The sequence below is a fragment of the Merops nubicus genome, unplaced genomic scaffold (assembly GCF_000691845.1).
Source record: "Merops nubicus isolate BGI_N331 unplaced genomic scaffold, ASM69184v1 scaffold25560, whole genome shotgun sequence".
Taxonomy (NCBI): Eukaryota; Metazoa; Chordata; class Aves; order Coraciiformes; family Meropidae; genus Merops; species Merops nubicus.
In genome coordinates this window covers 7,792-20,600 of record NW_008581237.1, presented here as the reverse complement: position 1 = coordinate 20,600, position 12,809 = coordinate 7,792, and the positions used below count along the sequence as shown (strand labels likewise).

The window sequence follows — 12,809 nt, the reverse complement described above, 5'->3', positions numbered from 1 at the left end:
CTGAGCTGTTTCATCTGAAGGGGTGGAAATGATGATTTCTTTCCCTTTTCCCCCTCCAAACTGCTTATTAGTTGTGCTTGCAAAACAAAATTAAAACAACCATGCTTGTAATCATAAGCAGGAAACTTGCAACTTGAAACCCTCCTAGCTTTCCTCTAGATATTGCTGAGATTGCAAAAAACATCAGTTTCTAGTAGAAGAGCAGCTGAGACATACAACAAGTAAATAAAGTTTCAAGCTTGTGTTGCTGTTGTGTGAATTCACTAGACTCTGGGGGAACTCTGTGGAGAGCCCTGTGCACATCTCCAGGCAGACTACAGCAGCTCTCAGGAAACAAGGAGCAGCAGGACACCCCACTGCTCTGGGGATGGTGGCTCAGGAATCATCCCTGACCCAACAGCACACACCAGTCTTCACTTCAGAGGGCGCAGGAGGGTAAAGGAACAGTGAGCAAAGGTAGTGAGCATCAGCCAAAGTAGACCTTTTATAAATGGTGCAGGTGAAGAGAGCAGCCTACAGTTAGTTTGCCAGTAAGAGGACAAAGCTCCTGTCTACTGGGAGCCATCTAAGGGAAGTGGGAGATCTGCTTCAGACAGGATCCAGGACTGTGGCTATTAAGAGTTTCTGCACAGCTGGCCAGGGAGGAGCTGAAAACATGACTAGCTGGGCACAGGGAAGTGCTCTCATTTAAGTATTGCTGCTCTGGTGGCAAGGGGCATCATCTGGAGGTCTGAGCTCACAAGCAAGGAGGAACTGAGAAACAGTTACACACTACAAGGGCATGCCAATTTAGAGAGAAAAGGATTCCACATGTGATTAAGGCAACAGTCTCAGCACAGCAAGATGTGCTGTATCTGTTCTCCTGAGTGAAATCAGAGTCTATTATCTCAAATTTCCAAGTGTTAGATACCGACTCATGCAGTCTACTCCCAAGAGGTACAAAACCAGCTTATGGGGGGCTCAAAAGCTTTACCAGACTCCATTTCTGACAGCAAGTTAACAGGAGCCTCAAAGATATTTTCTTCTGAAGTGCACAGCATCATGATAGAACAGGTAGAGATCCACAGCCCAGACAGAAGATCTGCAGGGAATAACACTGAGAGATGCTTATATCCAAGTCAGTCTGTCAGCAGCTCCAACAGCTCCCTTTTCAGGAGGCTTGTTTACTCACTCTGCATCCTAGTAACCAGTTCTTTACATGCAGCACAGCACGGTTATGACCAGACTTGGTTAATCCACACCCCTGCCTCACCCAGGTCCTACTGTCCCCAGAAAGGCTTTCTCGGCATCAGGAATTCAAAACAACAACAGAGGCTGCAGAACAATTTCTCTTCCTCAGCCAGCATATGCTGCCCAGGAGGAAATGACCCACCTGAGCAAATAAGCAATGAAAAACCAACACAAAACCAACCCCCAAGAGACAGAAATATCAAACCCTTTTCTCCCAAATCTGACCAAAAGCCAATATCCTGAGAACACCCAGCAGCACACTTGATTTTCCATTAAGAAAGGTAGTGTCTGTGCAAAAAGCTCTATGCTTGCTCTGATACTGTCCACCTGATAGTGAACAAACTTGTGAATTTTGGCCCCAGAGCCTTGTTTCAGGAAACCCACCTAAACAGGCTTGCCCAGTTCAAACCTTATTGAAAAGAAACCTTACTGAAAAACAAACTGAGGGGCAAACAGACCCCCTCCCACCAGCAGTAGTGGCCACAGAACCAAAGCTGCTCCCTGCTGTTCTCTGCACTCAGAGGAGACATCACCAGGACCAACACCTTGGTAAGACATCCCAATTTCTGCTTGTGACAGGTCTAGACTACCTTTGCCCAAGGGGAAGGGAGAGGTGGGGGAAAGAATAGAAGACCACAGAGGTGCCTTCAGATGATAGGGTCCTTTCAGGGGCTCTAGGAAAAGTTCCATTCTCTGCCTGCTTTCCTCTAGGGCAGGGATTCACTAGAGGTCCTTCAGACCTTCTGGCTCAGCTAGACACAGCTGGAAGAGGCTGCCAAAGCCAGAACTGCTCGGCACAGTGATTATCCTCAGTTTAGAAGGAATTAAGACACCAAAAAAAAAAAAAAAGGAACAAGACATCTTTGTGCCAGGCAAGTCAGGAGACTAGGACACAGGTCTACAGGCAAAGCCAAGAGACTGACAAGCCTGAGCACTGATGAGAACCTGGAGGAGGGAAGGGTCTGCAAGCAGCTACAGTCTCCTGGCTCAAAACATTACTGCAGACCCTGAGAAACAGAGGATATTGAGCAAATTGTTCATTAAATGGGTGCACCTTGCAGCTTCAGGAAGAAACTATGAGAGAGAAAGAACAGAGGCACAAGATACACGTTTCACCTGGTAGCACACTGAACACAACAGAAGTTCAGAGAGATTATAAAAGCAGAAGCCAGGGCAGGGAATGCAAGTAAGGGGCCTTGGCTGAAGGTGTGCCATGGCTCTGTGTTTACAAACCCATACCAGAATCAGCACTGACTTCTCCTGCACATACACTGAGACCCCCAAGACTATGCCACCCTGCAGCCACTGGTGGAATCCCGGGTGTCTGGGTGCTCGTCCTGGCACCAGTGAGAAGCACAGAGGTTTGTGCAGTGCCATGGCACAAACCATGACACATGCAGCAGAACCACTGGAAGGAGGTCTTACCAAAGTCCATGCGGTCCTTGTGATTTCGCTGCAGAAGGCCCAGCAGCAGCTGCCTCAGGTGGCTCGAGGTCTCCCTGGGGATGCTAGGATTGAAAACAAAAGCAAAATAAGAGACTTGCAGTCTACTTAAACTGTTTTTACATATTCAGGAAGGCAAACTGCAAATGCAAACTCACTTTGTGCCTGCTGGGCTAGGAACACGAGAGCTCACTGGAGAGAGGCAGAACAGAAATGTCTTTATTTGCATCTCTGTTTGGCTTTTACTCCCTGTTGTCACTGTTAAGGCTACAGCTAATCTATCTTTGGTGGCATTCCCCAGGAGCACCTGTAGATCCTCCCCTTCCAGAGTGGGGCCAACGTCATCCCTCTGGTTCTCAGCTAAGTCCATCCAACATGCAATATTTTGCACAAGATAAATAAAATCTCTTCTACTTCCTCTAATGGGAATAAGAGGGTCATTAAAATGAAGGAGTTACCAAGGGAAAGCTTCCAATTAAGACATTGTTGGTGGAGTGTATCACCAATTACTACCATTTTATTAAGGCATTTCTTTTTCAGTGCAGCTTATGTAAAACTAGCAAGTAACCTCTATTTGCTTCCTTGATATACAGCATTTATTAATCAAAGGCCACTAAGATGTGAGCAACTGTCCCCTGAGCAAGCTAAAATCATTGCAGCTATTACCCCACTTCCCAGCAGGGCTGGGGAAGAAACTCCTCTTTTCAATGGCCACTGCAGCACAAAGGAGGCAGTAAATCACTGCACCCTCCCTCACCCCACAAGCACATGGGGGAGAGGTCAGGGCAGCTCTTCACCAGCCCAGCAGACTGCAAGAAGCAAGGAATAAGTGAATGGATTAAGGCAGGGAAAGCAGAGTTCAGCTCTCACATAAGTGGATTCAGCTCTGCTGACTTTCCTCCACAGCCAGAAGCACCGTGAGGGGCTGGAGCAGTCAGACCCTGCCTGCAGCCAGAGCACAGCTCTCCAACTTATGCATAGGTAGCTCCAGTTCCTTCCAGCATTGACTGTTTACCATGGCTGTGCCCAGCACGGCCCCCACGCTCTGCCAGGCTTTCCTTCTCCCCACACACGGGTCAGCTGAGGTGACAATGTGTGCTCAGCACAGGGACTTAACTGCAGAGCCCCATCCTGCTCAGCAGCACAGCATGGGGCTCCACTTTGCTGCCCTGGCAGCCTCACTGATGCTTTGGAGTAGCAACCCTTCCTACACCACTTACACCACACCTCCAGCCCTGCCACAGACAGTAAAAAAAACCCCAAACAGTTAAGACAAATAGAGTAGGGAGATAAAAAAACAAGAGGTGCTAGCTAGCACTAACAGCCTCCTGGTCAGTGAAACCAGAGACATGAGGCAAGGCATGTATTTATAGGTTTCAACACTATCCAGTTATTTTTCTGTGAAGTCTTAGGCCTCCCTGGTGCAGGAATTTGAGCCCAGTACTTCCTAGAAGAGAGAATGATGGCAAACATCCCTCATCCTTGTTTGTACTGGAGGAGCTGCTTTCCCATCCCTGATACCAGAATGGTTTCATGCACCTTCCCAAGTTGACAAAGGAGGAGGCCACCAGGGTGCTGGAAGGGATGCAAGTGAACTGAGACTCAGTTTGAGCCAAAAAAAAAACAAACATTCTCATCAAAAAAGGTGGGCCTAAGAAGCACACTGCTACTGGAATGACTCAAGACACGTAGCTAGCAGTCTCCTGAAAAATACATCACTGCTGGAGACCTGCAGTGCTCCAGTGTTATCCTCATTACTTATTTATCTGTGACATGTAGAGCTCTCGTCCAAAATGAGTCCATTTCCCAGCACTGACTTGAGCTTTTGTACAGTTTAAAGCCAAGAAACAGGCAGGTCAAGTAGTAGACCTCAGATGCCACAAGAGAGACTGAAGACAGTGCAGATTAACAGCCTGTTTCCCTCCTTTTCTCTCTCACATCTAAAAAGTCAAGCTTTGCTATGCTACAGTACTACTTTTCAAGGCCATCCTTTTAAACATAAGCAACAAAACTGCCTCCTTCCCACCCACGATCTAGAATGTGCCTGGCCACATAAATCAGCACAATGAATATTAGATACTTAGATCAGCACGATCAAAACTGTGGGGCCCTTGGGCTTATTCCTACCAGCGTGGGCTCCCCACCTCAGAATGGCATTTCACCTGTCAGCAGCAGCACCAGCCCAGCAGGCAGGGACCACTGGTGAGCATAAAAGGAGGTTCTCTCCCCACCCTGTTCCCAAGCCAAAACACAGCCCTCTCCATGGCAAGGCTGGGGAGGTGGGTGCCAGCCTGCTGAGCCCCAGGGAGACTGAAACCAAACCCTGGCACTGCTGCAGGAGGTCTCTGGAGTGGTTTGTGTTTCATCTTGTGTTGGCAGGGCTGGCAGAGGCACTTTATTCATGTTTACTCAGGAAACAGCACTGATTGCAGCTCCCAAAGAAACAAACTGCCTTTGGGAAGCAGGGAATCAGCATTTACACAAAAGTCACTTTGGATCCGACTTCTGTGGTGAAGAAACAATGGGCTTGGATGTGAGTTTTGGAGGAATTTAGTAGTTAAAAAGTGGTGATAAGTGAAAATGGTAAATGCAGACGGTGTAAAGGACTCACAAGAAAGGAGGAGGATTAATCCCTGAGAACAGACATGCTCTCCTCCTATAGCTCAGCTTCAGGTCTCCCCTGCCTGCCTCCCACTGCACACACCATAAGGCAAAGCAGCAGCAGGGCAGCAAGATTAACACAGGGCAACTTAATTGCAGGCATTAATCCCTCTCTTAGCAAGAGGGACTACAAGGTGAGCAGCTACATTTTAGGCTGTGTAGAGGAAACAGCAGCTCTTTCTCCTTAAATATGTGGTGATGGTTTTCCTTTGAGTTGTTCTGTTTGGGTGTTTGACTCCATCACACCCTCTGGTTCAATCCAGAGAGTACAAAGATACCCCAAATATAATGCTGGGAGAAATTTGTTCCTTCTCCCTAAATCAAAAAAGGAAGTACTTAGAGGGAAATCAAATGCACAGTGCAAGTCATCAATAAGAGCTCCAGCTTCTTGACAGTTCCCTCTTTTATCTCTTGGAGATAAAATCCATAGACAGCAACTCAATGAACTTCCTGCTTATGTGGCTGCACTGGCAGCTCTGCCAAATGGAAGCCAACTTCCCAGTTAAAAAATGCCTTCCAATTTTTGGATGTATCACCTGGACTCCAGTCCTGTCACTACACCAGGCTGAGGTTTTCAGAGCAGGCACAAGGTTCTGCTTTAAGACTTCAGACATCAAGAAAAAAAAGGAAAGACCACAGCAACAACACTAAAATACACTGACAAATCACAGCACTGAGCAGCTAGGTAACATACACCCGAGTGGGACCAAAGCAGTTCTCTTCCCCTTGGAAACTGCAGCAGTGTCCATTTCCAGCAAGGTTATAATATTTCCTCCTATTAGCAGGATGGACACAAGCAGTTGCTGCCCTGCCACGTGAGAAATGGGAATGTGATCTGCAGTCAGGTATGGCAGGTTACAGGAGAGACTGCAGGCTGGCTGCAAGCATGATTCAAGAGTTACCACAACTCCCTCCCAGGCTCCCAGCCTCAGGGAAGCCACACATGGGACAGGACCACTAGCTGGCTCTTGAAATCCCTAAGGAATCCTGAATTTCTGTAACGCAGGAGAGAAGTATCTGCAGAAAGAGACAACACCAACTCTGGTAGTCTGCTGCTGTCTGACTCTCTGGGCCATATCACTGCTGGTCTAAGGAATGGGACAAGGCAGGTGGCCAAATATTTCAGTCACCTCCCTAAGTGACAAGCCAGGAGTATGTGAGGACAGGTGTAAATACAGAGTAAACAAGTGCATACAAACGGCCACACTGGAAAAATGCTTACTTTGGCATCAGCATCTTGTTTTTCTCATAGAAGAGGCGAAGATCCTGGGGGCTGCTGGCCTGTAGAAGAGAAAGAAAACCAAAGTGTGAAGCAGCTGACAATGAAGGGAAGGGATTAGCACTTCTGTTTCACAGTCACTCTGAACTGCAGTGGCACTTTGCAACTGCAGAACCAGCACAGACAATAGGAACCTGAGAGACTGAAAAGCCAGCACTGTGCCCGAGTGAAAATACAGCATTTCAGGCTATTGTCTCTTTGTTCCTGACCTGGTTCTGTCCTACTCTCCCCTTCCAAAGGCTGAGCTTTGCTGCAGTGGGCTCTGAGCTGGCCTAACAGCCTCACCCAGGACACTAAATAAGTGCAGACGTGAGGAGTCCCAAACGATGAATGGCAGACCCTGCTGAGAACATGGATTAGTGCTGCAGGGCACTTAAAAAAGGGACAGGGAGCCTGTTGATGGGCAAGGGATCTGTGGAGAGCCCAGGAACGTGCAGAAAGAGCAACCAAATCAGGATTTTCTACTTTAATTCCAGGAAGCCGGAAGGTCTCAAGCAACAGCTCCTTTTTGGGCAGTAATACACACAACTGCTGGGGAGGTTGACGACAAGATCCCAAATTCTGAAAGATGGGATTAGAAAAAAAAAAACCAAACACACAGCGAGGCACAACAAGAGGTTTATGGCTGAGGTTAAAAATAAAATCGCCGACGCATAAAAATCTCCCAACGTCATTTCTCCAGTTGTTTTTATGCCATGAATAATACAGGCCAGTAAATTAACCCTAGTGTCTCAAGCTTTTCTGCTTAGGCAAAGTCTCTTTACTAAAGGCAGAGCAGGCTGGCTGGCATGCCACAGACATGAAGGCACATATAAACAGGGCAGGAAGATCAGAGAGACTCATCTCTAATCAATTATTGGTGCAGCAGAGCGTGTAGGAAAGCACGAACAGAGGAGCCAACAAGCAGCTTCTCCTGATGTTCAGGTCAGGCTCAAAACCCCTTGAGCCTTCCACCTACTTCCATTTCTAAATTAGAAGCATTTAAAGTCAATTAAGATGCTTAAAATGGTAAATCAAACAAGCCAATCTACAGATGGCCATCAAAATACCACTAACACAGCACGGGTGGAGAAGCAGCCACATAAGATGCTGTTTCAACATCACCTACTCCCTCCGGCTGAAGATGAAAATTAAGGATAATTGAGAGCTCAGTACAAAACCTCAGGAGAAACCAAAGGGAGAGTCTCAAAAGCTGCTAAAATCAACAGACTTGTGTAGTACTGATCAGGACAGTATTTGCAGTCTTTGCAACCCAAGCGTCACGGCTCTCCTATCAACTTGTACCAATAAGAGCTACTGGATTCCTAAAAGAAGGAAATAAAGATTCCCTGGGTCTCCTTCTGCAATAAGATCTCCTTTGCTGTTCACAGGCAGCAGGGACCCTAATGAGAGGTTCACCAATACCTTCGTCACAAACCACTAAGATGAATGTTGCTACAGGAGATGCCAAACTGCATCGAAGTTTCAGGGAAGTGAAGCACTTGCTCAGGGCAGAGAGATACCAGCCTTGGCTGCTTGCTCCCTTCATTTCCTGTCACAACTACCCAATTGTTTCACAAATACAATGAAGCTCTGATCTATTTCAAACACCGTTTTGTCAGAAATTTTCCTGGCAATAAACACAGACTATATTTAAAGCAGCGCACATGCAAAGCCCACTTCATTAAAGAGGGTTTCTAAGCACCAGATTGGATAGAAAAATCCTCACTGAAGTTGCCCTCCTCTTTGTACATCATCCTCCAAGATGTTTCTCCACATTGTTGTCTCAGTACAATTCCCACTTGTTCTGCAAGGACCACCTCCAGGGTGTTGGGCTCCTCACTAGGGCTGTCTCCAGGAGCCCACAGTTCCAGGCTGGTCTCTGCTATAGGCAGCTGCCTGCTGGGGAACCGACTCATTTTGGTGAGTGCACAGCACAGACAAGTGTTGATCACCATTAATTTGGTAAAGTAAGCTGCATCTTCACATAACTCCATTATTCATCAACTGAGTCACACAGTTCTGCTCCTAGCAGCAGGCTCCCAGGAACATGCCCACTACTCTCCTGCCATCAGCATCCATTTCATAGAGCACTGGGATCTTCAGACACTTTGGTCACCTCTTTCCATCAACAGAGCTACTCGGAATTGTGGAAGAAAGATGCAGAAGTATTTGCAAGACACTAAAAATACCATTTGAATTCCTCCTTCTAAGAAGCTAAGGACTTCATTTGAAATCTACCTTCCAGGCAGATACACCCCACCCCAGAAAAACACCAGAAGAAGCACATTGTACACACCTAACAACTAGACCATTCAAGGCAGAGAGCCAGCTGCTACCTGCAGTACAGCCTCCATCTGTCAAGCAGGGCTGCAGAACGGACAGCTCAGTTTTCCCAAGAACAGAAAAGCCCCCAGCAGGCCAATTCATGTTCCCCCCTCTCATCTTACTATGGAGCAGCTGCAGTGGTGGAACCGGCTCTGGTTTTGTCTGTCCTATCTATAAATAAAGACAATCCAACAAATTGAATCCTGCCACTCTGTCACTTTGTCCTGAGCAGCAGTGGAAATATGTTGAGGCCCCAAAGGCATCCAGCATCCCCCTGCCAAACCCCACTCGGTGCTGGCTGCCCGCACGCGAACAGCACGCAGGGTGCCTGGTGCTTCCAAAAGCACTCAGCACTGGCCCCCTGGTGCCTGGGCAAAGGCTGGATGCCAAAGCCCAGTGCCCAGTCAGAAGGTGGCCAGAGCCATTCCCACCCCCAGAGAACAGCACGGTCCAGTCAACGCTTCATGGCAAATGTGTCTGCTCATGTTTTTTGAATCCTCTCCTTTGGGATGTCTGGGGATGTGGAGGTGCAGAGAGGGGGTCCAGATAGGTTAGAAAAGCACAAAGAAATAGGGAGGAATATTTCTGGCTCAGTAGCTCTAGGGAAAAGCTTGAAAACTTGCTGCAAATACCTTCTGCTTGTGCAGTCTTAACAGTTGGCATTTTAAGGACTCCCACAACTAAATGGCTGGTACCCAGGGAACCTGAAAACAGAAGGACCAGAAACAAACAAAACCCCTAAATCTTGTTCTTTAGCAGTCCATGGATGTTTTTCTTTACTCCCAACAGAGCAGGATCAGACCTGCAAACACTGGTTCAAAAGCCAATGCCTCAGTGATTACAGCAGTGAGTCAATCACTGTGCCCTGTCTCAGCAGAATAAGCTATCACAGGAATACCTGTCCCTGTTAGCACAGGAGAATCCAGAGGAACAGCTCTGGGAACAGAAGAGCAGCCTGCCTAACAAACCAGCAGTTCAAATTCTGGGTATAAAATCCTGCCTTCCCTAGTCTTCCTCAAGGCCCATGTCACAACATAGCAATTGTAAGTGCCACAACCCTAGTGCTTATGCAGGCTGAATTAACCCAGAAATAAAGTAGTGGACTCGGTACACCAGGCTTAGAAATTAATTTTTCACCTAGCATCTAGCTGGGATGAGAACACAGGCAGATTAACTCTTGCAGAGCTGCCAGAGCAGGCAGCTAAACCTGCTTTCTCTCTTCTCCCTTCCCTGCCACCCAGCTCACCATCCTGCAGACACAGCAAAGCACGGCTGTACAGCAGCTAGAAGATACACGTGAAGGCTCAGATAGCAGACAACCCAGTTTTGCAGTCCTTAGCAGGATTTATGTCCAAGTGGAGCTGTGCCACTCAGACAGCTCTGACACAAAGTGCATACGCTTGGCAGTGTGTCTGCTTACCAGGAGTTGCCCAGTTTTTAAAGGGGTCACACAACAGAAACCACCAGGAACATCAATGTGATGCTCCCCCCCCAAAAAAAAAAAAGATATTGAGGTCATTTAACTCTAATCATATTTAAAACACCATCTGACAAGGACTAGATTTGGTCTGGAAGATTTTAGATCTCATGTAGATCTTTTTATCCTCTGTCTCCAGTATTTCTTGTGGTTGTCACTTGTCTACACAGCCTGCACCACCTCATGGTGGGCACTTGGTCCAAACCTTTTTAGCTCAGGTGAGGACAAGAGAAAGCCACCCCACTCTCGAGGCACTTCTCAGTAGCAGTCAGCAAGACCAGGAAATGCACTCTTCAGTCCTGTCCTCCATGACAAGTGGAGATGCAAGTACAGACCACTTATTAGGCAAGGCAAATTAACAATTCCACATTAATACAGTGCTCACCAAATCTGTTTATGTGGATTATGAATCCCATTAATCTCATCCCTATGGCAGTCTCACTGTTTTGTTTAATACAAAAAGCTCCTTAGGACAGCTTCACCAGCCATCCCACCAACTGCTCACGTCTGAGCATCAGCAGCTTCTTTCTTGTCTGTGTGCAGTGAGGCAGGGAAGGGACAGGAATGGCTCTGGGAAGTTGCCTTGGGTGACCTAGCTATGGTTAAAATTAACTTTGAGACAGCCAAAAATCACATTCACGCACACACGCATCTCTGCCTTGATTGACAGCTGCCTCAGCTTTTCCACACATTTGATCTTTTCTCCATCTAACCCAACCCCCTTAAACCCTGCTTTATTTTTAGACAGCTCATTCCTCCTCACTGCAGCCAGCACTGGAGTCCTTCTGGTTTGCATCTTCAGGAAGGTGACTAATTGGCTCGTGCAGTGAGCAGCCCGGGCACCCAAACGCGGCACGTCTCACACCACCCTGCTCCAGATTCCCATGGGAACCAGCTGGAGAGGCAAGGGGCTGTCCTCACCAGCCAGGAGACAAGGCAGCAGGAGGGTTTAGCCTGAAGAGGTTAATGTCAGAAATCCAGTTCCTTGCTGCCCTGTACAACTGGGTCTGCTGGTGGCACTGTGTGGAATCGGCCTGTTATCTCCCCACCTACTTGTAGATGTCCCTCCCAAAAGCACTCCTTCCTATTCACTGTCTCCTTATGGCCTCAGTCCACTACCCCTCTCTCCTCCTAAAAGCCCAGTAAATGATAGCTTTTCACCTGCTCAGTGACCAGCAGCAAATTCTTACAGCACAACCATGACAACAAAGGAATAAAGCTGGTTAACCTTTAACTACCTTTGCAACATCTGCCCTAGACAGGCTTCTTTCACTTGAAACTCCCAGCCAGGAGAAAATCTGTGACACTCACCATCAAAACAAAGAGTTGGTGCACAGAGAACCATCTGGGCTAAGCTCTGCTCTCTCCCTGATCAAACAAATCCACAGCTGCCACGGCAGTAACAAATGGGGTCTGGTGCTTTGCTCCAAAACACAAACCCCAAAAGAGGAAAGGGCATGGGGAAAAATAAACATTGAGAAACAAGTGATGCCCATCCTCAGCCCAACAGATGTTTGATATATACTGGAAAGAGAAGTTATCCAGTCAGGCAAGCACAATGCAAGGCTCTGGACCTGCCCAGCAGGAACTGGAGTGTCCCTCTCTTACCCACAACACAGGGCATTGCCATGCCTCAGCCAGAGGGACAAAGAGCTGCCCACACCTCTCTGTGGGCTTGAGGACACAGGCAGGCAGAGAGCTGATGGTCTTCTGACCACCTGCCCTTTCAAAACCTTGGCTGGAGAGACAAATGAAGCTGACTAGGATTCAATTTTATTTCCTGTGAAAAATCTCCTGTGTAAGAACAAAAAAAAATGCTCTGAGAAGAACATTTCTGTGACATGCTCCGATGATCAATGATAAAAGCCACCTAATTCTTTTCAAAGAAATGAAATGTCCCACACTTGTGGGTGAGCTACTAAGCAAAGGACACCTATAAAGTCATCACTTTAAATGGTAACTAAATCATTCCAGTGAGTACAGGATCAGGGTGCCTTTAGAGGCTAAAAGGCACCAAGTGACAAGACAGAACCAGTGCAAGGCTCTCTTGTGCACGCAGAGTCAAACCTGGCTCTCCTCCACCTCCATGTTTTTTCCTTAATGCTCAAATACTTATTTTCTTTTATCCTAACAGTCATTTTCTCCTCTCAGACAAAGATACCAACCCTGACAAGAAGTGGATGCAGCCAGTAAACAGGAGCCATTCAGGAGTTTCAGTGTACTTTGTAGGGGTGTTTATAAAAATAAGAAACATGCAAAGGAAATGAAGTCTTGCTTTAAATACAGAGCAAGCTGGCAGACAGAATATAAAGCACAGGAACTGGAGAATCTTAGGGCAGCAGGGAAAAAATTACCCTGAAGGAGAAAAGTTCTTGGCTCTAGACAAAATGAAAACATACCATTAGTTTACTT

The 12,809-nt window shown here is 47.2% G+C and overlaps 1 protein-coding gene across 1 annotated transcript in view; it reads right to left on the bottom strand.

The window, feature by feature from the left end:
• Positions 1-12,809, bottom strand: part of ULK1 (unc-51 like autophagy activating kinase 1) — a 52,486-nt gene that overhangs the window by 33,747 nt on the left and 5,930 nt on the right. Inside the window, exons 4-5 of the mRNA XM_008949344.1 lie at positions 6,557-6,615; positions 2,656-2,738 (exon numbers count right to left, since the gene is read on the bottom strand). Of these exons, the coding sequence (XP_008947592.1) occupies positions 2,656-2,738; positions 6,557-6,615 (142 nt within the window). The remainder of the gene's footprint in view (positions 1-2,655; positions 2,739-6,556; positions 6,616-12,809) is intronic.